At 33.6% G+C, this 25,927-nt stretch overlaps 1 protein-coding gene across 3 annotated transcripts; it reads left to right on the top strand.

The window, feature by feature from the left end:
* The first annotated feature begins 293 nt into the window (after window positions 1–293).
* LOC140774896 (phosphatidylinositol N-acetylglucosaminyltransferase subunit A) lies at window positions 294–15,056 on the top strand. Of its 3 annotated transcripts, none has more exons than XM_073118079.1 (11): window positions 294–563; window positions 651–869; window positions 5,599–5,742; window positions 6,365–6,916; window positions 7,393–7,547; window positions 10,436–10,526; window positions 10,641–10,757; window positions 10,909–11,012; window positions 13,175–13,265; window positions 13,369–13,460; window positions 14,633–15,056. In XM_073118079.1, exons 3-11 carry the CDS (start codon window positions 5,611–5,613, stop codon window positions 14,655–14,657), a joined length of 1,359 nt encoding a protein of 452 aa, XP_072974180.1. In that variant the 5' UTR covers window positions 294–563; window positions 651–869; window positions 5,599–5,610; the 3' UTR covers window positions 14,658–15,056. The 3 variants fall into 3 exon arrangements, with proteins under 3 accessions (XP_072974180.1, XP_072974179.1, XP_072974178.1); XM_073118078.1 differs by having other exon boundaries at window positions 6,365–6,937; window positions 14,636–15,050; XM_073118077.1 differs by having other exon boundaries at window positions 6,365–6,937; window positions 14,633–15,050.
* The last annotated feature ends 10,871 nt before the right edge of the window (window positions 15,057–25,927 follow it).

Genomic DNA, 25,927 nt, shown 5'->3' with positions numbered 1-25,927 from the left:
AACATCTCCATTGGCCTCCATTCCCCACCTTCATCGTCACTTGATAGGGTGAAAACATGTCGAATTAATCTTGACCTGACTTGCTACCCAATCTGGATCAGATTAGATATGGGCGTAAATTTGCTATCCGTTCTGGATTTGGATCTAGATACGGATAGAAGTTTAGAAAAATGTCTGGATCCAGATTCGGATGCTGTTCTATATAAATTAGTCGGATCCGGATCGGATACCCGTTAACCCGCTTATATATAAACAAATTAATATCATTTTACCGTTTCACAAATCCTGCCGTCCCCTGTTATTTGATATTTCCCTCTTCGCTTTCTCCCTCCCTTTGCCGATCCCCTCTACCGCCAGCGCCTGCGCCCCTCCCTCTCCCATTGCCGCCGACCACTAGCAGTACCACCATTCCATCTTCTCCCCCTCCATCGCCCGCTTCCTTCGTCACCTCCGCGAACCACCCATCTCCTCCGTCTCTTGATCGAATCTCGTGATTTCGCTTGCGACAAGCCCGTTCTTTGTTGTTCGATCTGGGATCCTTGATCTGTCGGTTTATAGCATTGGTAGAGAAAAAACTAGCGCTATTTTAGGTCGTAAGAGCTTGCTTCAATGTTTCTTTGTATTGAGATTGATCTTTATCTGTCGGTCAGGCGATCTGCACTTGATGGATTGGTCGCGCTTTAGGAGGAGGCTGGAGTTGATGTCAACTCCTTGGCTGTTGAATGTTGCTATGATCGTGCCGTTGAGGCTTTGAAGTCTATCGCCTTCCTCTTCTTCTCCTTGGCTTCTCCGCCGTCCTCCTATTCTTCTCCCACCGCCAGATCGCCGAAGTCAATCGCTTTCCCTTCTCCCCCGACGAGCATTTCCAGGTACTAATTCATTTACTTCGATCTGCCCCTCCTCTCTTAGTTATTGTTCAAGTGGTCTTCTGAGTACTAGGGTTAGCATCAACGTGGTCTTATTGGTGTTTCTTTTGTCATCTTCTAGTTTACTCTTCATTTGAGTGAGCAGTTAATCTTGCCTAATTTGATTTCAGAATTATTGACTTCAGAGATCTTCAGAGATTTGATTTCAGAATTATTTGCTAAAATAGATCACAACCCTAACATTTATTCTCTTGTATCTAAGGTAGTAAGATCCATGATGTCTTCTCGTTTTGATACGAATGTATAGAGCTGAGAGAAGTTGGTATTGCAATTTTTCTAGTGTTTTGTTCTATTTCATAGTTCTGTTTAATTACAATTAATCTTTATTTCCTTTTAGTAGCACACTTGCGTAATCCTCTTGTATTTATTGTATTACTTTTAGCATATTATATGATTTTTAACCTGCAACTTTAGTTAATTAGCATGCTCTTTTGAAAGGGAAGCAAAATGTTAATTAGTGTTTTCATGCATATTAGAAAGGTATTTGATTGACTATTATTTTTATCATGTCCCTTTTGTTTCAATCAATATCTAATTTATATTTAAATAACCGTTTTATATCTGTATCCATTTAATATCTGATCGGTATCCGTTTAATTAGATATGGTTTTAAATTTTGGTATCTGTCTAATATCTATATAGAGCAAAAATATGGAGTCGGATATGGGCTAACTACTATCCTATCCATTTTCACTTCTATCTGTTGCCCATCGCCTATCGCTTGTCGCCCAATTCCTTCTACTCTTGTCTCCTTCTCCTTGCCCTCCTCCCTAGTCATTGCCTCCCTCTCATTCAAGTCCTCATTCCAGGAGATTGTAATTTCCAGTTACAAGGCAGAGGTTCACTCTGTTGATTTTCAAAGAAAAGTGAGATCTTTCTGCAATTTTGCACTTTGGATTGCCAAATGTGGAGTTGGATCTCTCGGTTTAGTGCTTAGTTGTTGAAAACCATATTTAACTTGTAGTATGTGTGATTAGAAAGCACAGTACAGTTCTTTATTATTCTTAATAAGCAAACTTAGAAGTTTGCAAATCGTTGCTGATGCAGTGACAAATTACTTATGCATTCTTGGTTTCTAAATCAGATATCCATATAATGCAGGATTTCAAGTTGGAACTTGATCATTTCATCTTTTAATTTAAAGAAATTTAGTTGTAGTTTAGAAGGAGACTCCTTTACATGGTCAAAGTTACTATTTGTGGTAGATTTGCCTGATTTAATATGTTTTCCTTTATAGTATTCATAACCATATGTTTTTGTCGTTTTGGTCAAATTTTTGGAGAGAAAACCATAGTTTAATCTTGTCACATGCACCTGAGATGTGCAAATGCTTTAGGATTCAAGACATGTATAAGAATGATTAACTTTTGACCATCCTTTGGAATTTTGATCTCTTTTTTTTTCCATTTACTTTACTTTTTCATAATTTCTTTTGTAAGAATGATAACCTTGGACATGCTTGTTAGTCTGTGCTAAATGATTTTGAAGATGTGCATGTGTCTGTAATATGCCAATCAATCTTGTCGATTAATTAGCTGAAATATTGAGTGAATGTATTTTAGAACTTATCTACTATTTACTTTTGTGTCATATTGATATTATGAAAGAAGCATGCTTAAGAGCATCATTTTTAGAGTATATCACAGTGTTCTAAAAATCGGCCAAGGCGGTCGCCATGGCAGGGTGGCATGTCAGCCGCCCCACAGATAGCCTAGGCCGCTTCTCGTGGCGGACCGCCAAGGCGCGTAGCGGGCCGAGCAGCCCACTAAATTGTTTTGCGGGAGAGCCCAATAGTGATGGATCTAATTCAATATCGGGTCGGATCTTCAGGCTAACCCATTTACCGTTTAAAAAAACTAACCCCATCGTTCTCTCTCCTCACTCTCGATCTCTCCGAGCCCTAAAAGTCACCTCCCTCAACCTCCATTGATCTCCTCGTCTCCGGTCTCCCTTTCTCTATCTCGTCGAGGCTCCGAGCGAGAAATCGGCGCTGGCAAGCTAGCAACCGAGCACAGCCTTCCCCTTCACCAAACACAGCCTTCCCCTTCACCAAACACAGCCTTCCCTTTCACAGCTCCGAGCGGCAACCCAGAACTGAGGTATTTATCTTCTCTTTCCCTTGCACTCTTGGTCGCCGCCGAGATTTTTAGTTTTCTTCTTCTTCCCTTTCTTCTTCCCTTTCTTCTTCCCTTTCTCCCTTTCACCGTCGACTTTCTTTGCTTTATTCACTGCTACAGTAATTAACACTTAATTACTGATTTACTGTAGTAGCGTATGGGTTTGATTAATTAACTAAAGAAGCAGGGAATGCTTTGCTTCTCTACTTCTTTAGTTTTCTTTAATTTTTGATATCTTTTCACAATTTCACTAATTCACTGTGATAGACTGATAGTTGATTAATGATTAAGATTAATGAATAATGAATAATTATTGAGCTAATTAGTTTGCTAAATGCTAATTGTAGATAAGAAAGCTAACAGTGTTGGTTTTCTAATTAGTAATTAAAAATTATAAATATTATATATATATATATATACTTTATTTTTTTAACATAAAAATGCTAGGCCGCCTTGTTACTTGCCTTGTCACTCGTCTTCTGCCTTGGCATTAGGCGGTCGAGTGACCGCCCACTGTTTGCAGCCGTCTTTCAAAACATTGGTATATCATGTCTTTTTTATTTTGATTAATATCTAATTTATATATAAATTCATTTAAGATCCAATTTGTGTTTGATCTATATCTGTATCTATTTAAAATTTGGTCCATATTTGATTTGTAACAATATCCTTTTAATATCCTAGTTGATTTATATATGTATTTGTTAGTAAAGATAAGGTTTTAAATTATGCTACTTGTTTAATGTTTGAATTCGCATCCATACTTGGTGCGAAAATATGGATTCGGATGTGTGTTGACCATTATTTGATCCATTTGCAATCCATTTTCATGCCTACTCTCAACCCTTCTCTTATCTCTCTCCTAATGCATCCCTCCTGCCTGATTTGATTACGATAAGAAATGATAAGTGTTAGGTTTATTTGTACTTATGTAATTGGCAAATTGTATTTTAAGATTTTATGTTTGAGCATATGTATAAATTATGAAATATTTGATAAAAAATATTGAAGTGGAAGATTAATTTTAAAGTCAAAGTATTCAAAATGATTTTAGAATCATTATTGAAGTGCTTAAATGGAATCATGATGATTAAAAAAGTATAAATTTTACCTAAAGACATAGGAAAAGGCACTCTGCATTCAACTGTTCACATCACGTTCACACATACAAAGAACTTGTTTTGGCTACTCGAACACTTCCTATAGGCGTTCACACATACAGCGATGACATTCACATATATAGAGGTTATATTTGTCCCTTTGTAGTGTGTTCAAACTGTTGTGTTCGAACGCACCGGCGTAATTTGTAATTTTTGGAGTTAAGTGAGATCTGATTTTGACTTACATTTGGTTTTATCATTAAGATGTATTTATCTTATCTCTAAGAGAATCCATGGAGAATTTTGGAAGAGATATTTATCTTATATCTAAGGGATATTTATTTTATCTCTAAGAGATATTTATTTTACTTCTAGGAGATATTTATCTTATCTTTAAGAAGTATATAGTGTTTTAATCTAACCTTAAGAGGATGGCCATCGAGTATTAGATTGGAGAACACTTTTCTGGTTTAGACAGAATGAATTGTACTCATCTCAATGCATCTATATTTGATTTGAAAGAATTACGTTTTGATGGTCACTAAGATAAAAGGATCAATCTCGAGGGTCATTGAGGTTTGGCACGGGAAGCGGTGAATCATGGATTCTAGCGAGCAAGACTAAGTGAAACAGAGTTGTGAGGATTGATAGATTGTTTTGTAAGTCAGTCTTGTAATTGCTACAAATTTAGTGATTGGTTTTGATCCGGGTTTGAATTCGTGATTTTTTTTCCGTTTGGGTTTTCTTTTTTAGGTAAAAATTTTGTTGTTCATCCTTACTTTGCACGTTGATATTTATTCCGTATATTTACTTAAGCAAAGAGTTGGAATTATTGCTAAGGGTTTAGATACATATACCTGTCTAAGTTTTTTATTTTAATAAGTAATTTTCCAACGGGTAGTTATTCGGCGAGGTGAAGTGGTCTCTCTCTCCTCCTTGGTTAGGGCTTTCTTTTTCCTTTATAATCTTTGCCTTTTCCCCTCTCATCCCTCCCCCTTCCCCTCCTCTCCTCCTCTCTCCATTTTTTCTTGCTGCTATAATAGCCGAGAGAAAGAGAAGGCTGTTGGAGAGAAAGGGAGAGTAGAGAGACGGGAAATGGGTTATTATTCCTTATGTTTTTTTAGTTTTTTTTTCCTACGTTTTTATAATAATTTTAAATTTTTATACTATAAAAGATAGTCCAATGTTGAAAGAGTTGATATGATGACCAATACGATTATCACTTTTCAGGATGGCTGATCCTGAAATCAATACTTAGAACCTTCATTTTAATATCCTTAACTACCATCCCTTTCACAAGATTAGCGGCAAGAGGATGACCTTCCTTTTATTAAAACATTGCATTCTCGAGTCTGATATTTCTGCATGTAATAGTTTCTTATGGTTTCTTAGGAGTAAAATTATTTCTTACTCTAGGTGTCTTATGTCTCATTAAATCACTGTTTGCTTTTGTAGGATCTTTGGTTTATGAATGACATGGATGCATATCAAAGAAGACATAGGATTTTGATGGTATCTGATTTTTTCTACCCAAATTTTGGGGGTGTGGAAAGCCACATCTATTATCTATCACAATGCTTACTTAAGCTTGGGCATAAGGTTTGCTTTTAAGTTTTGTTATTTAATGAAAAATTGCAGTTCACTTCTCGTGCTCTTTTTTTAACTTTTTTAGATAGCAACATATGTAAGAAATAATTCCTCTAGCTTGTGAGTTAAGAGCTCAAATCATCATAGAAACTTCATCAGTAGCAGATCCCATTTCTCGTTGAATCCATCTCTTTCTCTATTTTTCGTCTTTGAAGTACTATGAAGGGATTGAAAAGGAACATGAGTTAACAATGCTTAGCTATCTCTAGCTGAATTAGTGAGAAAGTACTTCTCAATTATTTAATCTGGAAACACACTTGATGGGTAGTTTCTGCAACAGCCTACTTTAAGAAACAACATGTCTTTTCTGCACTTAAGAAAAAGAGAAGCAGATAATGTGGTATTAACAATAGAGAGGATAAGTAACCTTATATTCTCTCTTTTCGATTACTATGAAAATACGGAGCAAATTTTTGACATTTTTTCCATCTTTTCTCTCCTTTGTCTTAGTTGAAGAACAATTAGTTTAAGTTAAACACTTGGCATGTTAGTGAGCAGAAAAATTGACAGCATGACTACTATTTTAGTTTTGAATTCTTTAATTTTTGCTGGGATTCATGTATTGGTTCCTCAGGTTGTGGTCATGACACATGCATATGGAAAGCGCTCTGGAATACGGTATTTGACTGGTGGTTTGAAAGTTTATTATGTGCCCTGGAGACCATTCGTCATGCAGAATACTTTACCAACTTTATATTTAACATTTCCAATTATAAGAACCATTCTTGTTCGTGAGAAGATATCTGTTGTTCATGGACATCAAGCTTTTTCAACACTCTGTCATGAGGCCTTAATGCATGCCAGGACCATGGGATACAAAGTTGTTTTTACAGATCATTCACTATATGGTTTTGCTGATGTTGGAAGTATTCACATGAATAAAGTGCTCCAATTTACCCTGGCTGATATAGATCAGGCTATATGTGTCTCTCACACAAGTAAGGAGAACACTGTCCTACGATCTGGAATACCGTCGGAGAAAGTCTTTGTAATACCTAATGCTGTGGATACTACTATGTTTAGGCCTTCTTCTAATCACCTTATGTGTGATGAAGTTGTTATTGTTGTGATAAGTAGACTGGTATATCGGAAGGGTGCGGATCTTCTTGTTGAAGTCATTCCAAAAGTATGCCATCTATTCCCAAATGTAAGTGATGATGATATCTAGCTATTACTTTCTGTATTAGATGGCACTAAGTTGGAAATATGAAGGGGAATATGGAGAATAAGAAAAAGAGTATTTTGTTCTATCAGTGAACTTAGAGGGAGTTGCTTAGGATGATAGCAGGGTAGCAACTATGCAGCTTGTGGTTTTGGGTTCAAAAACTCTCCAGCAATGGGGTTATGGCTGTGAATATCTTACTCTCCCATACCCTGCATTGGCGGGAGCCTCATGCAATAGGTCATATTGTCAACTTGATAGAATGAAGAATCCTTACTTGATAGGTATCCTTTGCTTAATGTTGATCTACGTAAAATTTTATTTTCTGTTTTGAACTTATCTTATTTATTACTCGTATTACATCCTTCAATGTGCAACTTCATAGGAGTAATCTAGGCAGACAAAGGGACTTCCTTCAACTGATGGTTTTCTTTGCGAAGGTCCGTTTTATTATTGGAGGAGATGGACCGAAACGTGTGCGACTCGAGGAGATGAGGGAAAAGTTCTCTCTTCAGGATAGAGTTGACATGTTAGGTGCTGTGCCACATGCTAAAGTACGATCAGTTCTGATATCTGGTCATATATTTTTAAATAGGTATCATTTCTATATCTTATCCTTGTGAGTTCTCTACATTGAGCAAAGTAATGCTGTCCGTAATACCTTGAAATACAAGCTGTAGCTGTGTTGTCCGAGTATGTTTCTTCTTGTTGGGTACTTAGCTTCTGCTTCTGCATATTTATCTGTTCTTGGATATTGTGCAAAAATGCTGAGGCTTATCTGTTAACCATTGGATACATGAAGTTTTTGTATCATTCATAGTATTCCAATTTGATGCTGTGTTTTGTAGCAAGGAGATGTAGTCTGTTCTCTTGTGTCGGATGTGCACGATGGAAGAGACTGTATCAGTGTTTGTTTGGGTGTAATCTTGATGATTTTGCTCGATTTGATCTGCAAAATAAAAAATAGGCAACCAGCTCATGTGCTCATTAGACAAATTTTGGGGGATGGTGCCAGCAGGGCAATGTATCATTCATTCATTCCTAATAAAAGAGTAGAGGGTTGTTCTAGTGAATTCTGTACAATGCTATCACCTTTTGTTTGTTTTCCTTTTTCATCTTTTTCTTCTTTTTCTTCTTCAGGAGGTGTCTTCCTTCGACACACATACATCTGTTCTTTAGCTTCTTTCTAGAAAAGATGAACATAGAGGAATGTTGTTTTTGCATTTGAGAGCTCTAAAACATAGAGCCAGAATGAAATTTTTGGAAACTTTTGTGACGTAGAAATCTAATATAAAGAATAATACTAGTATATTGGCATTAGGCTAGTAATACAGCGGTTAAATGAGCATTTTTAGTTTTAAAGCCCTAAGTTTCATTTTTACATTTTCAATCCTTTTTATTCTGCTCTTCTCACCTTCATTGTGGGACCAAAATGTTTCTCACTTGGTTGAGGCAGGTTTTTGATATTGCTTTATAGCAAGATTTGAATATTGGTATTTAGTATTAGTCGTTGGAAAAACCGATACATATTGGACATATTGTCCGATTCAGTCATTGAATGTCCAAATCATCTAACCCCGATTTCATAGGTTTTGCATAGTTGTTGGCAGCTCGGGTGTAGTTTCCTTCCTCATCATAAAAAATGACCTTGCTTTATGACTCATCATCTACTGCACCATGTTCATTAGCCCTATCCAAAAGCATGCCTCTACATCCTCTTGCAACCGATACTTCTTACTCGCCATCTCGAATTCCATTGTGAAATTTTCATAGTTAAAGGCAATTGTTCTCAAATTTTGTAGTCATTGACTCTTAAGAATTTAATGTAAGTAAAAAATAATCCAATCCGATACGGACAGTCAATACGGTCGATATGGTCGATACAGATTGTTTTTCAGACAACCGATCCCGATAACTAGTTTCAGAAACTTGCCTATAATCTATAAGGTCTGTGGCATCACACACCTGGATAAGACATGCAAGGTAATCTCTGATGGTTCTACCACATCTTTTAGGGTGGTTTGGTAGTCTACATCCATTGTCTCATAAGTCAAACATTGAAAATTATTTTTTGGCGGAGTTGTAGGTTGTAAAACGCCTACCAACCAAGCCCCTGTTGGCGTTAACCTCCAGGTTTTGTTGTCGGCAACTAGTGTTAGACTCAGCATCGCGGTTGGCATGGGTAGAAGTCGCAGTTGACCTTGTATCTGCCTCCTCCATGTAAGTCGATCCTTGTGCATCCATGCTAAGTCTATGGAGCTATCATTTGAGGCTTGAAAGGTTTCACTTCTAGTTGTATCTCCTCCCAAAGCTCTCTGATGAAGCAATCCATTATCGCCGACTCCGGCCATCTAGAGACTCTCGAGACCAATGTCTCGAAGTTGTTCTGATTATCACTAACGGACCCTATCTGCTGCTGCCTCCTCTGCTTCTCCACTAATTGCTTGATGTTACCTCCATAATACGTAGACTGGAATGGAGTAATTAGAGTTCGGTTCCTATTAGAGGCACAACTTTCCTAGCTTTAGATTTCAGAAGAAGCCGTGAGTGCTCAACTATTTTGCTCATGAACTCTTCTTCTCGTCAAAGGATAAAGCTCAGTATTTTGTGAAGTCATGAAGAGACTCTGGTCAAGTATGAGTTGGAGGTAGAGTGAAGAACGAGCTAGTGCCCTTTTGTTATTCTTGGTGCTCTTTCGTAGGGCAGCCCCATGTCAGCATGAAGCTCTGAAGTATGGGAGACAATACTTCGCAAGATGTCACAGTGAGGGTGGGAATTTTGGCTTTAAAATACACCGAGTTATATCCTAGTTTATTTATCTGTTCTCTTCAGATTCTTGTATATGTGGTTGCATGTAAACTTTCCTTTGAATGAATGGGGTTTTTTCTGAAATTTTTTTTCATCTCCTGCTTCCTCTCAGACTTCATTCCATTATAAATTTCACTATGATCCACTCCCTGGATATAATCTGCTTGTGTCCTAGTGGAAGTGGTGTGGTAGATACAAAGATTTATAAGATATCTGGCCCATTATAGGGTCCTGAGGCTAACAAAACCACATGCTTAGATGCTACCAGAATACAAACCATCTTTATTGCTTTCACACATTCTTGCAAAATAATGTACTAATTTGTCGGTTCTCCTGGTTTCTAGGTTTTAACTTTTCTCACTATTCCTGGAGATAAAAGTCATTCATCTACTATCCTGGTCGCTTACTTGTGCTTTCTTGTTGTTGGTGTACCTAGGTTATCATCTCTCTAAGTTGGATTGTGTTTCATGCTTATGTTCACTTCAACTTGGTTAGGTGTGTACATAAATTTTATTTATTTTGAGAATAACAGATGTTCAGGAACTTTCCTCATTCTTTTCCCATATTTGACATAGTACTGTCACAGATTAGAATTTCTTGGTATCAAGCTCCTCTTGTATGACTTTTAATTTCTTCACAAAAAGCTGTGCATTTGACAAGTGTTTATCATTGTAGTTCGCTGACAGAAGCCTTCTGCATAGCCATTTTGGAAGCTGCCAGTTGTGGATTGCTGACTGTAAGCACAAGAGTGGGAGGTGTCCCGGAGGCATGCAATTTGGAACCTTTCATCTCTAGTACAATTTCAGCAAATGCTGAATTCTTTCTTAAAGTAAATTGGGTGGAGTTCTACTTATATATGATTTACTGTTTTGTTTGGTAGGTTCTACCAGATGACATGGTAGTACTTGCAGAACCAACTCCAGATGATATGGTACAAGCTATTAAAAGAGCGATTGACATGCTTCCTTACATAGATCCACAAATGATGCACCAACGTGTAAGTCTTCAGTCCTAACATATTGAGAGCTCCATTTAGTATCCATTTAACTTTGGCCCTAACAACATTTTCTTGAAAAGTTTGTGAAATCATTTTTACCTTTACATCTAGTTGTGATAATATAGACCTCTTTTTCAACAATCTATATTAGATGAAAAGCTTCTACAGTTGGCATGATGTAGCTAAAAGAACAGAGATCGTGTATGATCGTGCATTGCTGTCCTCCAATAAGAATCTGCTAGAACGCCTACCACGGTGAGTGTATTCTGAATGCACCTTTTTGCGAATCTTCTTGAGTTCCTATGAAGTCCATTTCCGTGAAAGAATTATTGACACCTGTTCCTCTTGTCATTGATGGATCTAGTAAGTTGTACGTTCTTCTTTTCTGTGTTGTGCACACCCGAATATGGCATGAGTCCAAAACCTTAGAAGAGATGAAAAACAAAATAGACAAGATTTACATGTGAAACCTTCTTTAAGGAAAAACAGTCACTAGAAACCAAATCTAGAATACATCTAAATATCCGATGCATTCACACAATATCTACAAAAACCAAATTCTCCAAATAAGAATCTCTTATTAGAAACACTTCTCCAGAGGATGGGCCAGTCAACCAATTTCTGCCCTATCCACGTGAACATGTAATAGAGTAGACTATGAAAAAAAAAGACACGCCATGCTCCCACTCCCTCTGCACTCATGCAAGTCTTCATATGAACTGAGAGCCTCTTTGCTTCTATCATGAGCATCTACGACTACAATTCCATCCTGAGCTTTCATGGTCACATCTCTATCATGAGCCGTCATGGTCACATCTTTATCATGAGCTTTCACGGTTGCATCTCCATCATGAGGAAAGCCTTCAAAGGTCTGAAGTTTCACCCAAGACGGAAGAATAATAGAAACTTAGTGAATGCTAAAGCCGAAACTCATTGGTTAAGGGTAAAATTACCTAAATACCCTCAACTAACTTATACAAGTTTTTAAAATAAATTACCCCACTGGCATTCCTTATCTCAAACCCAGTGTCCGTTGCTATCTCCCCACCTTCCCTTCCCTTGCCTCACTGTTGGTAGCATAAGCACCGACCGCGGTGGATGAGATCTTCTCTAGGGACAGCGGTGGCGACGCATGAGCAGGAGGGCGATGACAGCGAGCTTGCTGCTGCCTCCCCATCCCATGCGGCGCGGCCCTCATGTTGCTCCTTCCAAAGAAATCTTGTTGCGATGGAGACCTACTAGCGCCCTCGCTCATGGGGCGATGGGCCTCGTCGTGGGCCCATGGGCTGTAGTGTCGTCGGGGAGGGGCTGCAATTTGGTTAAGCCGAGCTTGTCGGGTGTCAAGGAATTTAGCATCGACGATAGGAAATTTGAAGCGGTCTTGGAGTCCCCCTGCACGGCTAAGTTCAAGAGCAAGGTCCACTACAATGCCACCGTCTCTGGTGAGCTCTCCACTACAAGGCTTTGGATCTCATGGAGCACATAGTGGAGACAGAGGACTCGCAATCGATTTGATTCCCTTGATTGTCGTTGAGACGGTGTTGCAGGCATCGAGGAGGCTGATGGTGAAATTGAGGTGTGTGGAGAAGGCAGGGCAGGAGAAAGGAGGGAGGTCCTGGCATAGTGGAGACCCTCGCCGTGTACCTTGTTGGCGTCATGGGCAGTAGTGTCATCGGGAGAGGGAGAGAATAGAAGGAAGGAGGGAACGGGAAGGGAAGAAAGAGGGTATATTCATCCATTATTGTTGGACCGAAATAAAATTAAGTTATCTTCCCTCCAATAAGGATATTAAGTTTATTTCACATCTAAAATGACTGACACATAAGCTAACTCTTCCAATTTATGTGACGGTGCACTAATAGATGGATAACATTGAAATTTTTTTAGAGTTTAGGGGTGACATTGTAACCTAAAAAAGTTTTGGGAGCCTGTATAAAAATCGGGTGTAATACATGGGATGTTAGCATAATTAACCCTATATTTTGCCGCACATGGTACCCACGTGAGCTTTGAGAAGAGCTGAATTTGAAAATTTAAGTTTTTTTTTATCACCCGCTAACTCGCCTTTGGAATCTGTCATATGGAGACACCTAGCCAATCCGCAAAAGCATCCAAACTTGACTATGCTCTTACCTTTCCTACGTGGGCCGCCTAAGGCCCAAATATCTGACCGGCCTGCTTTTTTGAACAGCATCTTATGTATGTATGGGAGGTGGCCTATGTGCTATCACCACCTTGGCAGCTTCACCATTAACTACTGTACTCTTGAACTTATCTTCCTTGTGGGATAATGAGTATAATATTACTATTATCATAATAGAAAATCTTGTGGGTAATGTTAGAGCTCCTGCACGTATTGTGTGTTGACATCAAACCCAACATGGTGATGCATCTTTCTTTTTCCATTTGCATTATAGGTACCTCTCATGTGGAGCTTGGGCAGGCAAAATCTTTTGCCTGGTCATGATTGTCAACTTTCTGTTATGGTGTCTTGTAGAGTTCTGCCAGGTGATTGTGTATCTATGGATTTCATTTGCTTGATATCATTGACACGATACTTTCTGGAAGCTTTGTTGCAATGGCGTTCATATTTCGTCTGTTATGTTCTTAGCCTGTTGGATGCATTGAAGAGGTTCCTGACATGGTATTTCCACATCGACAAGAAGAGTTAATGCATCATTCTAGTGAAGCTCAAGAGAAAAGGTGATACTTCAGAAAATTTAGTACAGTTTTGTCGATCCGCATTTTTTTCACACTAGATAAGAAATGAAGTATATACTATATAGCATGCAAATGCATTATTTTCTCTTTTGTGTATTATTACATACATGCAATCTTTTATATTGTTTTCTGTTCTACTCCTATTAGATTTTGATTAGTCTACATTATATATTTCATATGGATTATGGTATATCATTTAATAAGTTAATATGTAATATATTTCTCTGAATTAATTAATGGTGACATCCTAATATTTTATTTATAACCATAATTTAGTGAGTTGACTTACTGGGCCTTCATTTATATTTTTTAATTTTTTTAATCTATTTTTCTATAGTGAAAGAAGCACATACCATATGATTAATTGTGTTCAATTATGCTGCTAGTCGGGATTATGTATTGCTTAAAGAAAAGAAAAACACTTATGAGGACTAAAGAGGAGGGGCTAAATGATGGAGAGAGTGAAATAGGGATTAGAAATAATGGGGATGACCGATTGAGTTTGATTATGCAAGTAATTGAGATTATGTATACTGAAAGAAAAGAAGTACATATGAAAATTGAAGAGGGGTTAAAGGATGGAGGAGATATTAAAGTAGAGATAAGAAAATAAAATCATGACTGATGAGCTTGATTACCTAGTAGTTGTGATTATTTATTGCTGAAAGGCATTGCCTTAAATTATGGAATCAGAGTTTTACAAATTATGTGATAAGAAAAGAAGTACATATGGAAACTGAAGAGAAGGGGTTGAAAGATGGAGGAGATTTTAAAGTAGGGATTAGAAAATAAAATCATGACCGATGAGCTTAATTACTTAGTAGTTGTGTTTATTTATTGCTGAAAGGCAATGTCTTAAGTTATGGAACCAAATATTTACAAATTATATGATAAGGTGGTCTTGTTTTCAGGTTCATAAATATTTGTAGCATGTTAGGAATGTGATGTATTCTATTTTTTCAAAGTTGTGAATAGGTTGAGTAGTTTATATTGTATATTTTTTATGGTACATCATTTACCAAGGTAATATTTACCTTTTCTCTGAATCAACGGTGATATGTCTCAAAATTTTTTGTATAACCATAATTCAATGACTTGATTTACTGATGTAATATGTATTTTATTTTGAATTTTTTTAATTTATTTTTCTGAAGTAGAAGAAGCGCATACGATGATTGAAGAGGGATTCGAAAGGATGAGAATGATCGATTGAGTTCAGCGCAAGTAGTTGGGATTATATATTATTGAAGGAAAAAAGAACATGAGGACTGAGGAGAGGTTGAGGATGGTGGAATATCAAAGTAGAGATTAGAAAAAAGAAGTCATGAGTGATTTGCTTGATTATCTAGTAACTATGACCATTTATTGTTAAAAGACAATGCCATATCCTGGTATGTAAATTCTTTATACTATACTATTGGAAATTAGAATGTATTTAGTATGTCTACTTCATTGTTTTTAGTTTGATGGGAGTTCAAAACCAGATTCAATACTACAACAATTGGTGCTTTTATAATTTAATTGTATTTTATTTTTTAATTTAGCATATAAAACTAACTGTAAATATTTTCTATAGCTGATTCACAGTTTGTTATTATTCACTGACAATTTATATATGTGGTGTATACTAGTGGCCATTATTGCAAATTAAAAAACGAAATGCAATTAAATTGTAAAAGCCCTATGGCAATCTCTATTTGCCAAAAACACTATATTTATTTATTTTTATTAGTTTACAGATTAGGAAGGTGTAGCTCTAGTTAAATTATATCTATATAATATATAATAGAATGGGTGGAGACTATGTATGGAGTCTAATTGGTTTCAACTGATTAAGTTGAGTGTATCTTTATAATTTTATTTATGTTTATATTTATGTAAAGATAGTTATCTCAAATCATTCAAATAATGTACGATTTAGAAGTATATTATATATAAATAAGAATATATTTAGAGGGGGTTTTCATATAGAGAACGATAAGAACTCTGATAAGCAGGTTTATGCAAACTGAATCAATAGAGATGAATACACGGAAATCAAAATAGCATTGTAAGAGTTTTCTTTCTTTTTTTCTTTTTTGAAACTACTTTATGCACTAATTTCTCCCAAACTAGGAAATAATAATAAAAATTCTTCTCTTACTTTCCTTCTCTCCTTCTCGGATTTTTTTTAATTTAATTTTTATAATGTTTTAATTTAATATATAAAACTAAGTGTGTATATTTTGTATAGTTAATGTTTATTATGTTATAATAGAATTTATACTAAAATTTATTATAATAAAGTAAAAAAATTAAATATAATTAAATTGCAAAAGCTATTTTTTCTTTCCTATTACATAATGGGTGGAAACTGAATTATGCATTTACTTTCCCACCAACTTTGAGAAGCAAATCTCAGCAAAAAAAATTCTTCAAATTTCAAATCCAAGAATCTTCTCCACTATATTAATTACTTGCTATCCTAACTCCTATCTTCATCAATCCCCTCTTCCTCGTGCCACCCATCATTTCTCTCTCTTATAATTTCCATCTCCTTTTTCTTTTGTTTTCTGCCTCAAAAGTTGTTTTTACATGTTTGTAACCTGGATAATTGGATAGACCCCTCGTTGTCTCTTCTCAACCATCCTAAAAAAAAAAAAAAAAAAAATCACATTTCCCATTCCTCCTCTTCCTTTTGGTTGCCCAAATATCTAGTGAGCAATATGGAGCATAGTAAAGAAAACAAAGGAAAAATATATTTTGATATCGGAGAAGATGCCTTATCAAAGGCAAAAAGAAACCAACTAGTCTCTTTGAGAATGATTAATATGGTATGTTTTAGAATCTTAGTTGACTTTGAGTTGGATTTTGTTGGGTTTTAATTTCTTCTTTTCCTAATTAGTATTTTACTATTGTTGTTCATCAATCAAGTATGAAACTGTTGCCACTTTATAGTTTGGTGAAAGATCTCGACTCCTTTTACACCATCGCTGATGATTTCTTTATTATCCCTCCATTCACTTTTGGAGTAAGAATAAGCTTATTCTAGAATAAGCCTCCTTATTCTGGTGTAGTAACTAAACAACATTTTACTTTATTCTAGTATAGTAATTTATCATTCTCTCTTATCTTATTCCATACAACTTTTAAAAAATAATTTAATAATAACTCATAGTTGAGATTAGACAACATTTAATTATAAATCACCTTAGCTACAGTTGAGATTCTCTCTCTACTCTCTTTTATTAAATATCGATCATCTCAGCTACAGTTTTTATTTTCTCTCTTATTTATCTTTTTTTTATTTTAGACATCTCACCTACAGTTGAAATTGTCTTTTGAACTAGTAAATTTTGTAGAAATAAAAATAAAATATATTAAGCTCGCACACTTTTTTTGCAGTGCGAGCTTATAACCTCGCATTACACTGCAGTGCGGGTTTATAACCTCACATTGCACCATAATGTGGGCTTATAATCCTACATTACACCGTCAGTGCGGGCTTATAACCTTGTATTAATCCGCAGTGTCTATTCATTTTTATTCTAGTGTATGATTATTTTATATAGAGTGTGGGCTTATAAACCCGCATTACTTCGTAGTTCCTCTTTATATCCTCGAATGCATTGTTATTTTAGTGTGGGCTTATAACTCTACAGTGCCTCTTCATTCAGTACATGGTTATTTTATATAAAAAGTGCGATATTTTTTACAGTGCGGACTTATAACCCTGCATTATCCTACAGTGCATAGTTATTTATTTATAATGTGGGTATATAGTATTTTAAGTTCGTAATTTTAATAAAAATTAATATTATTTTAGAAAAAGACTATCTACTACTACTACTTTAACATATAGTCATGGGTATTTTTGTCGTTGGGTTTAAAACATCACCAATTCAATACATGGTTATTTTATATAAAAAGTGCGTTATTTTTTACAGTGCGGACTTATAACCCTGCATTATCCCACAGTGCATAGTTATTTATTCATACTGTGAGTATATAGTATTTTAAGTTCGTAATTTTAATAAAAATTAATATTATTTTAGAAAAAGGCTATCTACTACTATTACTACTTTAACATATAGTTAGGGGTATTTTTGTCATTGGGTTTAAAACATCACCAATTCAGTATATGGTTATTTTATATAAAAAGTGCGATATTTTTTACAGTGCGGACTTATAACCCTACATTATCCCACAGTGCATAGTTATTTATTCATAGTGTGGGTATATAGTATTTTAAGTTCATAATTTTACTAAAAATTAATATTATTTTAGAAAAAGGCTATCTACTACTACTACTTTAACATAGTCATGGGTATTTTTATCGTTGGGTTTAAAACATCACCAATTTCCAATACAATTACTTTATTTTAATATCAATTTTATATCACATCAGATGTAATTATTACACCTTATATTAGTATTAAACTAAATATTATAATAGTTTATACTAGTATTAGCTATCTTTTTGTATTAAAAATTAGAATACTTATACTTATTCTATCCTTATTCTACAAGTGAATGGAGGCTATGAGTTTTGAGTAGTCTATGTTGTATATTTATTTTGGTATATTATTTATTGAGGCAAGATGTAATATATTTCTTTAAATCAACAGTGACATGTCCTATTTTAATTCACTAACGATTTATCGGTCCTTTTGTTTATATTTTTTTAAAACTTTTAATATATTTTTATTCAATAGAAGAAACACATACAATGATTGAAAAGGAAGGCTGAAAGTTAGAGAAATTAAATTAGGAATTGGAAAGGATAGGGATGATCTATTGAGTTTGACTGTATTATTGAAAATAAAGGCCGAAAGTTAGACAAATTAAAGTAGCTGGGTATATGTATTGCTGAAAGGAAAGAAGCACATATGAGAACTAGAAAGAAGAGGCTGAAAGATAGAGAAAATATTAAAGTAGGGATCAAAAAAATAAAATCATGAGTGATGAGCTCGATTGTGATCATTTATTATTGAAAGGTAATGCCTTAACATGGCATGTAAATTTCTTGTACTGTACTATTTGGAAATTAGACGACATCTAGTTTGTTTACCTTATTGTTTTCAGTTTGTTTGGAGTATTTCTTTTATAGTAAGTGAAACTAAATTCACTACTACAATAATTGGACTTTTATAATTTAATTTTTTTTTATTTTTTTAATTTAGCATATTAAACTAAGTGTATATATTTTTATAATCTACACTTTTTTTGTTATAATAGAATTTACATAATTTACATATGTGGTGTACATTAGTGTCCATTTACAAATAAAAAAAAAACTAAACACAATTAATTGTAAAAGCCTTACATCAATCTCTATTTGGCTTAAATATTCATTTAGTTTGTTAGTCTACTGGCTATGAAGGTGTGGCTTTAGTTAAATAAAAGTTATTATATATGACAGAATGAGTGGAGACTATGTATAAAGTCTAATTAGTTTTAATCAAATAAGTTAAGTGCATATTTATAACTTTGTTTATATTTAGTTACAATCAAATAATATTTATATACAAATAGTTATCTCAAGTCATTCAAATATGTATGATTTAGAAATGTACTATATGTAAATAAGAATATTTAGATGTGTGTTCATATAGAAAACAATAAGAACCCTGATAAGAGGGGTTATATAGGCCGAACTAGAAAAGATCAATACATGAAAATTAAAAACGCACGGAAAGAGTTATTTTCTGAAACTATTTCATGCACTAATTTCACCCACATTTGAAAGTAATAATAAAAAAATAATTTGAATCTTTTATAATTTAATTATTTTAATTTTTTGATTTAGTATATAAAACTAAGTGCGTATATTTTCAATAGCTAATGTATATTATGATATAATAGAATTCATATTAGAATTTAATTTACTATTATAAATTATAAATTAAAATATAATTAAATTGTAAAAGCTACTTTTCTTTTCATTATATAATAGGTGAAAATCAAATCTTGCAAATAATGAAAGATTATGCAAGATTTTATGCTTAACTACTTTGAAGAGCAAATTTCAAACAAAGAAAATACAAAGCTTCAAATTCCAAATACAAGAATCTTCTCACTATATTTATTATTTATTATCCTAACTCTTATCTTTGTCCAACCCCTCTTCCTCACGCCACTTGTCTCTCTTTCTACTTATAATTCTCATCTCATTTTCTCTTTTCCTTTATTTTCTTTCCTAAAAGTTGCTTCCGCATGTTTGCAACTTGCATGCTTGGATAGACTCCTCACTATTTCTTCATCACCCTAAATAAAAACAAAAATATATCACATTTCTCCTCTTAGTTACTCAAATCTCTAGTGAGCAAAATAGAGCATGACAAAGGAAACAAAGGAAAGAAGCCTCTTGATGTTGGAGAAGATGGCTTACTAAAGGCAAAGCAGAATCTATTAGTTATTTTTTAGAACAATCAATATAGTATGTTTCAGAATCTTAATTCTCTTTGAGTAGGATTTTGTTAGGGTTTTAATTTCTTCTTTATTCCCTAATAAGTAATTTATTATTATTTGCTCATCAAGTCTGAAGCCATCGCTACTATTAAGTCTAGTGAATAATCTCAACAGATTGCTCCTTTAACACCACTGTCGTCGATTTATCTCAAATAGGTTTGAGTAGCTATGTTGTATATGTCATTTATCGAAATAATATATAATATGTTTATTTTAATCAATGGTGACATGTCCTAGAATTTTTTTATAACTAATTTAGTGACATGATTTGCTAGGTCTTCTTTTATATTTTTTAATTTTTTTATTCTATTTTCTTATGGTAGAAGTAGCGCATATAAGGACCAAAGAGTTTAAAAGTAGGGATTAGAAAGGATACGAATGATCGATTGAGTTCGATTACATAAGTAGTTGGGATTATGTATTGCCGAAAGAAAATAAATACATTTGACGACCGAAGAAAAGAGGTTGAAGAATGGAGAAGATATTAAAGTAGGAAGCAAAAAAAACAAAGTCATGAGTAATGATCTTGATTACTTAGTAGTTGTGATTATTTATTGTTGAAAAATGTATGCGTTATTTTTGTATACAAACTTTTTATACCGTACTATTGAAAACTGGACGATATTTAGTATGTTTATCTTATTATTTTTAGTTTGATTGGAGTATGTCTCGATGGCACTTGAAACTTGATTTGATACTACATCAATTAAGACTTTTACAATTTGAGTGTATCTAGTTTTTTAATTTAACATATAAAAATAAGTGTATATATTTTCTATTGCTGATGTATATTGTCATAGTAAAATGTACACAATTTATATATGTGGTGCGCTCTAATGCCCATTATTATAAATTAAAAATCCAAATACAATTAAATTGTAAAAACTTTACATCAATCTCTATCTGCCTTAAAACTCTATATTTAATTATAATTGTCAATATATTGATTACGAAAGTGTAGTTCTAGTTAAATGAAACTTATTAATTATGACATAATGGTTGGAGACTATGTATGAGATCTAATTATTTTGTTCGACTAAGTTTAGTGTTTAGTATTTATTTATGTTTAGCTATGATCGAATTATATTTATATAAGAATAGTTAGCTCAAATTATTCAAACAAGGTATAATGTAGAAGTATATTATATGTAAAAAAGAATATTTAGATATGGTATTCATATATAAAATAATAAGAACCTGATAAGCGGGTTTATGCAGGTAGAACAAATAGTGATCAGTATAGAGAAATTGAAAAGGCATGGAAAAAAATATTTTTTGAAACAATTTCATGCACTAATTTCACTAAACTAGGAAAAAATAATAGAAATTCTTCGTCTATTTTTTTCCACTCTTTTTAGGATCTTTTATAATTTAACAATATTTAATTTTTTGATTTAGTATATAAACTAAGTGCAGAAGTTTTCTATAACTAATGTATATTATGTTATAATAGAATTTATACTAAAATTTACTATTATAAATTAAAAATCAAATATAATTAAATTGCAAAAGCTATCTTTATTTTTATTACATAACGGGTGAAAATTGAATCTTGCAAATAATGAAAGTTTATTCAAGATTTGCTCCACCAACTTTGAAGAATAAATCTCAAAAAAGAAAAACTCAAACCCCAAATTTAAGAATCTTTTACACTACATTAATTACTTACTATCGTGACTCCTATTTTCGTCTATCCATTCTCCTTTACACATCGTCCCTCTTCCCACTTTTGTAATTTCTATTTCCTTTTTTCTTTTTCTTTTCCAAAGGTTGCTTCTTCATATTTGCAATCTGCATGCTTAGATAGATCTGTCATCGTCTCTTTTCTAACACTTAAATAAAAAAAAACCACATTTCATACTCCTTCTCTTGGTTGCCCAAATCTCTAATGTGCAATATAGAGTATGAAGAAAGAAATAAAAGAAAGAGGCCTTTGGATATTGGAGAAGATGCCTTATAGAAGGGAAAAGTAGAACCAACTAGTTGTCTTTGATGATCGATCGTTTTAGAATTTTAATTGACTTTGAGTTGGATTTTGTTGGGGTTTCAATTTCTTCTTCTTTCCCTAATTAGTACTTTGCTATTATTTGTTCATCAATCAAGCATAAATCCACTGTCACTATCCAATCTAGTGAAGGATCACAACGAATTGCTCATTTTTACACTATTGCCATCAATTTTTTTAGATAGGTTTTGAGTAGTCTATGTTATATATTTTTATATTTAATAAAATAATATTGTAATATGTTTCTCTGAATCAATGGTGACATGTCTTAGTTTTTTTAACAACCTTAATTTTGTAACTTGATTTATTAGGCCTTTTTTTTTTATTTTTGAATCTATTTTCCTACCATGGAGGAAGTGCATATGAGGACTAAAGAGGAGAGCTGAAAGTTAGAGAGATTAAAGTACGGATTGAAAAGGATAGGGATGATCGATTGAGTTTAATAATGTAAGTAGTTGAGATTATGTATTATTGAAAATAAATAAAATACATATGAGGACTGAAGAGGGGCTAAAAGATGGATAAATGAGAGATCAAAAAATAAAGTCATAAGTGATGAGCTTAATTACCTCATAGTTGTGACCATTTATTGTTGAATGGCAATGCCTTATTCTAATACGTAAATTACTTTTTTTTTAATTTACTATAATATTAGAATTTAGATGGCATTTTGTATGTTTACCTTTATTTAAGTTAATTGACATAATTGTTTGGAGCACTTAAAACTAGATCAAATTTTTACAGTTTAATTTATTTTCTAATTTAATTTAATATATAAAACTAAGCATATATATTTTCTATAATTGATGCATATTTTAATATAATAGAATATATATAATATACATATACGATGCAAACTGGTGTCCATTATTATAAATCAAAAGCTAAATGCAATTAAATTACAAAAGCTTCTACCACAATCTCTGCATGCCTTAAGACTACATTTATTTATTATTGTTGCACATTCACGTCTATTTATTTTTATTAGTTTAGTGACTATAACTTTAGTTAAATAAAACCAATTACATATGACAATCGAGGTGGAGACTATATACGAGTTTAATTGGTTTGAATTGACACCTTTATTATTTAGCTACGACTAAATTATATTTGTAGAATAGTTAACTCAAATCATTCATATTTCTTGTATCGAAAGTAACTATATTTTCAATCTAACTAGTTTAGCTATGCTTATTTTTAAAATTTGCATAAATAGAGCTTATATTGATTTAGGTTTATTATAGTGTTTGATTGTAGACTAATATAATGGTGTAATTATTATACTTAGATGTGACATAAAATTAGAGATTTTTTAATAAATGACCAAAATAGCTATTATACAGATGTATGCAGAGAGGATAGAGAGGAAATGATTGTTGATTAAAGTGATGTATTTTTAAGAGTAAAATAATAATTTATAATTATAAAAATATTAGATTGAAGAGGAGATAATAGAGAAAAAAATATTAATAAACTAATATTGAGATAAGTTGTTAGTACTAATATAAAGAAGCTTATACTGGAATAAATTTATGTTTATTTCATAAGTGAATGAGGCCCGAGAGATTTTGATCTTTTGCAGCTCTAAATTTTATTATGGCGTTTTATGAAAATGAGAAAATATATCTTTGCAACTTTATTATGAATGAGAAAATATATCTTTGCAACTCTATTGAGAGTACTTAATTACCTTCTCTCATCTTAATCTTCCTATCAAAAGTTAACAGGAGATACACAATAAAAACCACAGTTAAATGAGGACGCATGCCCCTTGATCCACTTTGTCCTTTTTAACTGAGGCATATTCCTCCGTTCCATTTAAGAAAATAAATAAATAAAATACAGTAACAAATCCACTCTTCCCAATCTCTTTGTGCAAAAGTTTTATGATGTTGAGGAAAATTATTGCTAAAAGCTGTGATATTATTAGAATATGATCACCCAAGAGCTGAAATCTCGTTTTTCTTTTTTTATGATAGCATATATAGTGTTAGCCGAATTAATTCACTCCACCAGACTACAATTAAACGCAATCTAAAACTTTCCATTGTTAATCTTACATCAAGAAAGCAAAATCTGCTAGAAAATCCAACTCGACTTCTCTATTTGCTATCTCACACTCACTCTCACTCTCACTCTCATTCTCTCTATATATATATACGCATGCATATAAACATATATAGACCTACAGGTGAAGCGAAGTATCCACGTCGACTTCGTTAGCATTACTCGAGTTCCGCGTTGCACTGCTCGCAATCTTGGGCCTTAAGAACTCCTCCAAACGACCATCGTTCCCGTCGAGCTGATCCGAAAAAGGATGACAGCCATGGAGAGGCCGAGATGGACGAACCAAATCAGGGTGGAAGAAGTACCACTTGGTTCGATCACTCGGGCTCGTCTGCCTCTTTTGCTCTCTCTCCTCCCTCAGCTCTCTAACTCTCTCCAGTCTTCTAAACCTCTCCTGCAGTAGAGCAATGGAGGAAGGTTGGGTTACAGTAGTCATCTCACTGCTTTGCCTGCCCATTTGATTAGATTGGATTATTTGGAGAGATTGGAGAGCCAAAGTGCTGGGATTTATAGCAACTGGGTCTTGTCTTCATGCACTGGTTTCATATGTTTCTGTGCCATCTGATTGATTCTGGATGATGCGAAGGGGGGAAGGGGAATCAGGAAGGGGGCTGCTAAATCCAAGAGGGAAAGGCTTTTGGAGTGATCTAAGGAGTTGGGTTAGTGGAAAAGAACAAAGGGAAAGCCACTTTTTAGAGGACAATAAGGGTGGGAGAGTAAGTCCAATGGGGGTTGGAAGTTAGTGCTTGGAAGGGGCCTGTAGGAGAATATAAGTTTCTTTGTTTTTGATAAAATTTATCAAAAACATTCTATATTTTCCTTTAATTATCCATCACACAATTCCTACATTTTGATTTTAATCCTTTAAAAATAAAATTAGAATATAATTTAAGACCAAACGAGGGTGTTTTAGGTACTTAGTTATTTTTTAAAGTGATATATTCTATCGGCTGGTATTAAGTTAAACTTAACTAAAATTATTTTTAAGATATTAAAAATAAAATATAAGAATGAAATGATAAATATACTAGTGATAATCGATTGTGAATAATAATAAACACAAAACCTTAAGGTTTTACCAATAAATTTCCCCAAACTTTTGTCAAGGGCTTGTCACCTGTCTCTATCTCTTGCATTGGAAGGGGTGAGCATTTCTGGTGAGCTACGGAGAGGTTTTGATCATAATAGCACTGTTTAAAATTTAATTTACCACCGTCCAAATTTGTGAGATTAACTATAGCTCTACTTAAATATTTTGACGTTTTACCTTTCAAAAACAAAAGTAGAAGATTAAGTGTTTTACCTAAAAAGTGAAACGCTAAATATTTTAGTATTTTTTTAGACACTTTAGTTAACGATCTCTTTAGTATTTATAGTTAGATTTTAATAAAATAAAACGTTGAGTTTTTAGCGTTTTATAAATTCAGCGCTTCACAGTCTGAAGTCTTCAGCAGTGTTCCGAGATTTCTGATATATTTCCATTGTGTCGATCCTTGACTTGAATAACATAATTAATATCCTCTAATTGCGGAGACCTCAGAAAACAGATTTACATGATCTTCCTAAATAACTACATCAGTTGCCAACTATCATCTTCCATCAACTAAATATTTAGTATCATAAGCTTCAAGTGACGAAGATATTTAGAATTTTATTCATAACTCAAAAAGAAAAGTAGTGGGGTCAAACCCAAACTGCATATTACTGTTTGTAGGTCACAAAATGGTACGTGGTGCCTTTTGAGTATGTTCTGAAGGTTTTCACCTTTCATGCTTTCACCGTGTATAAGCACAGATTGTCAATTCTTATGAATAACTAAAAAGGCATTATGATTTGCTCGACTCTTAGTGCTGACAGGTTAACCAGAGTCAAGCATAATATAACTTATACTAATCCATTGATAAAATAAGTGAAAAAAATTCACATT

Source organism: Typha angustifolia, chromosome 13, assembly GCF_048772165.1.
Source record: "Typha angustifolia cultivar Huaian chromosome 13, ASM4877216v1, whole genome shotgun sequence".
NCBI classification, from domain to species: Eukaryota; Viridiplantae; Streptophyta; class Magnoliopsida; order Poales; family Typhaceae; genus Typha; species Typha angustifolia.
The sequence above is the reverse complement of the archived record's forward strand: the minus strand, read 5'-3'. Positions and strand labels throughout refer to the sequence as shown.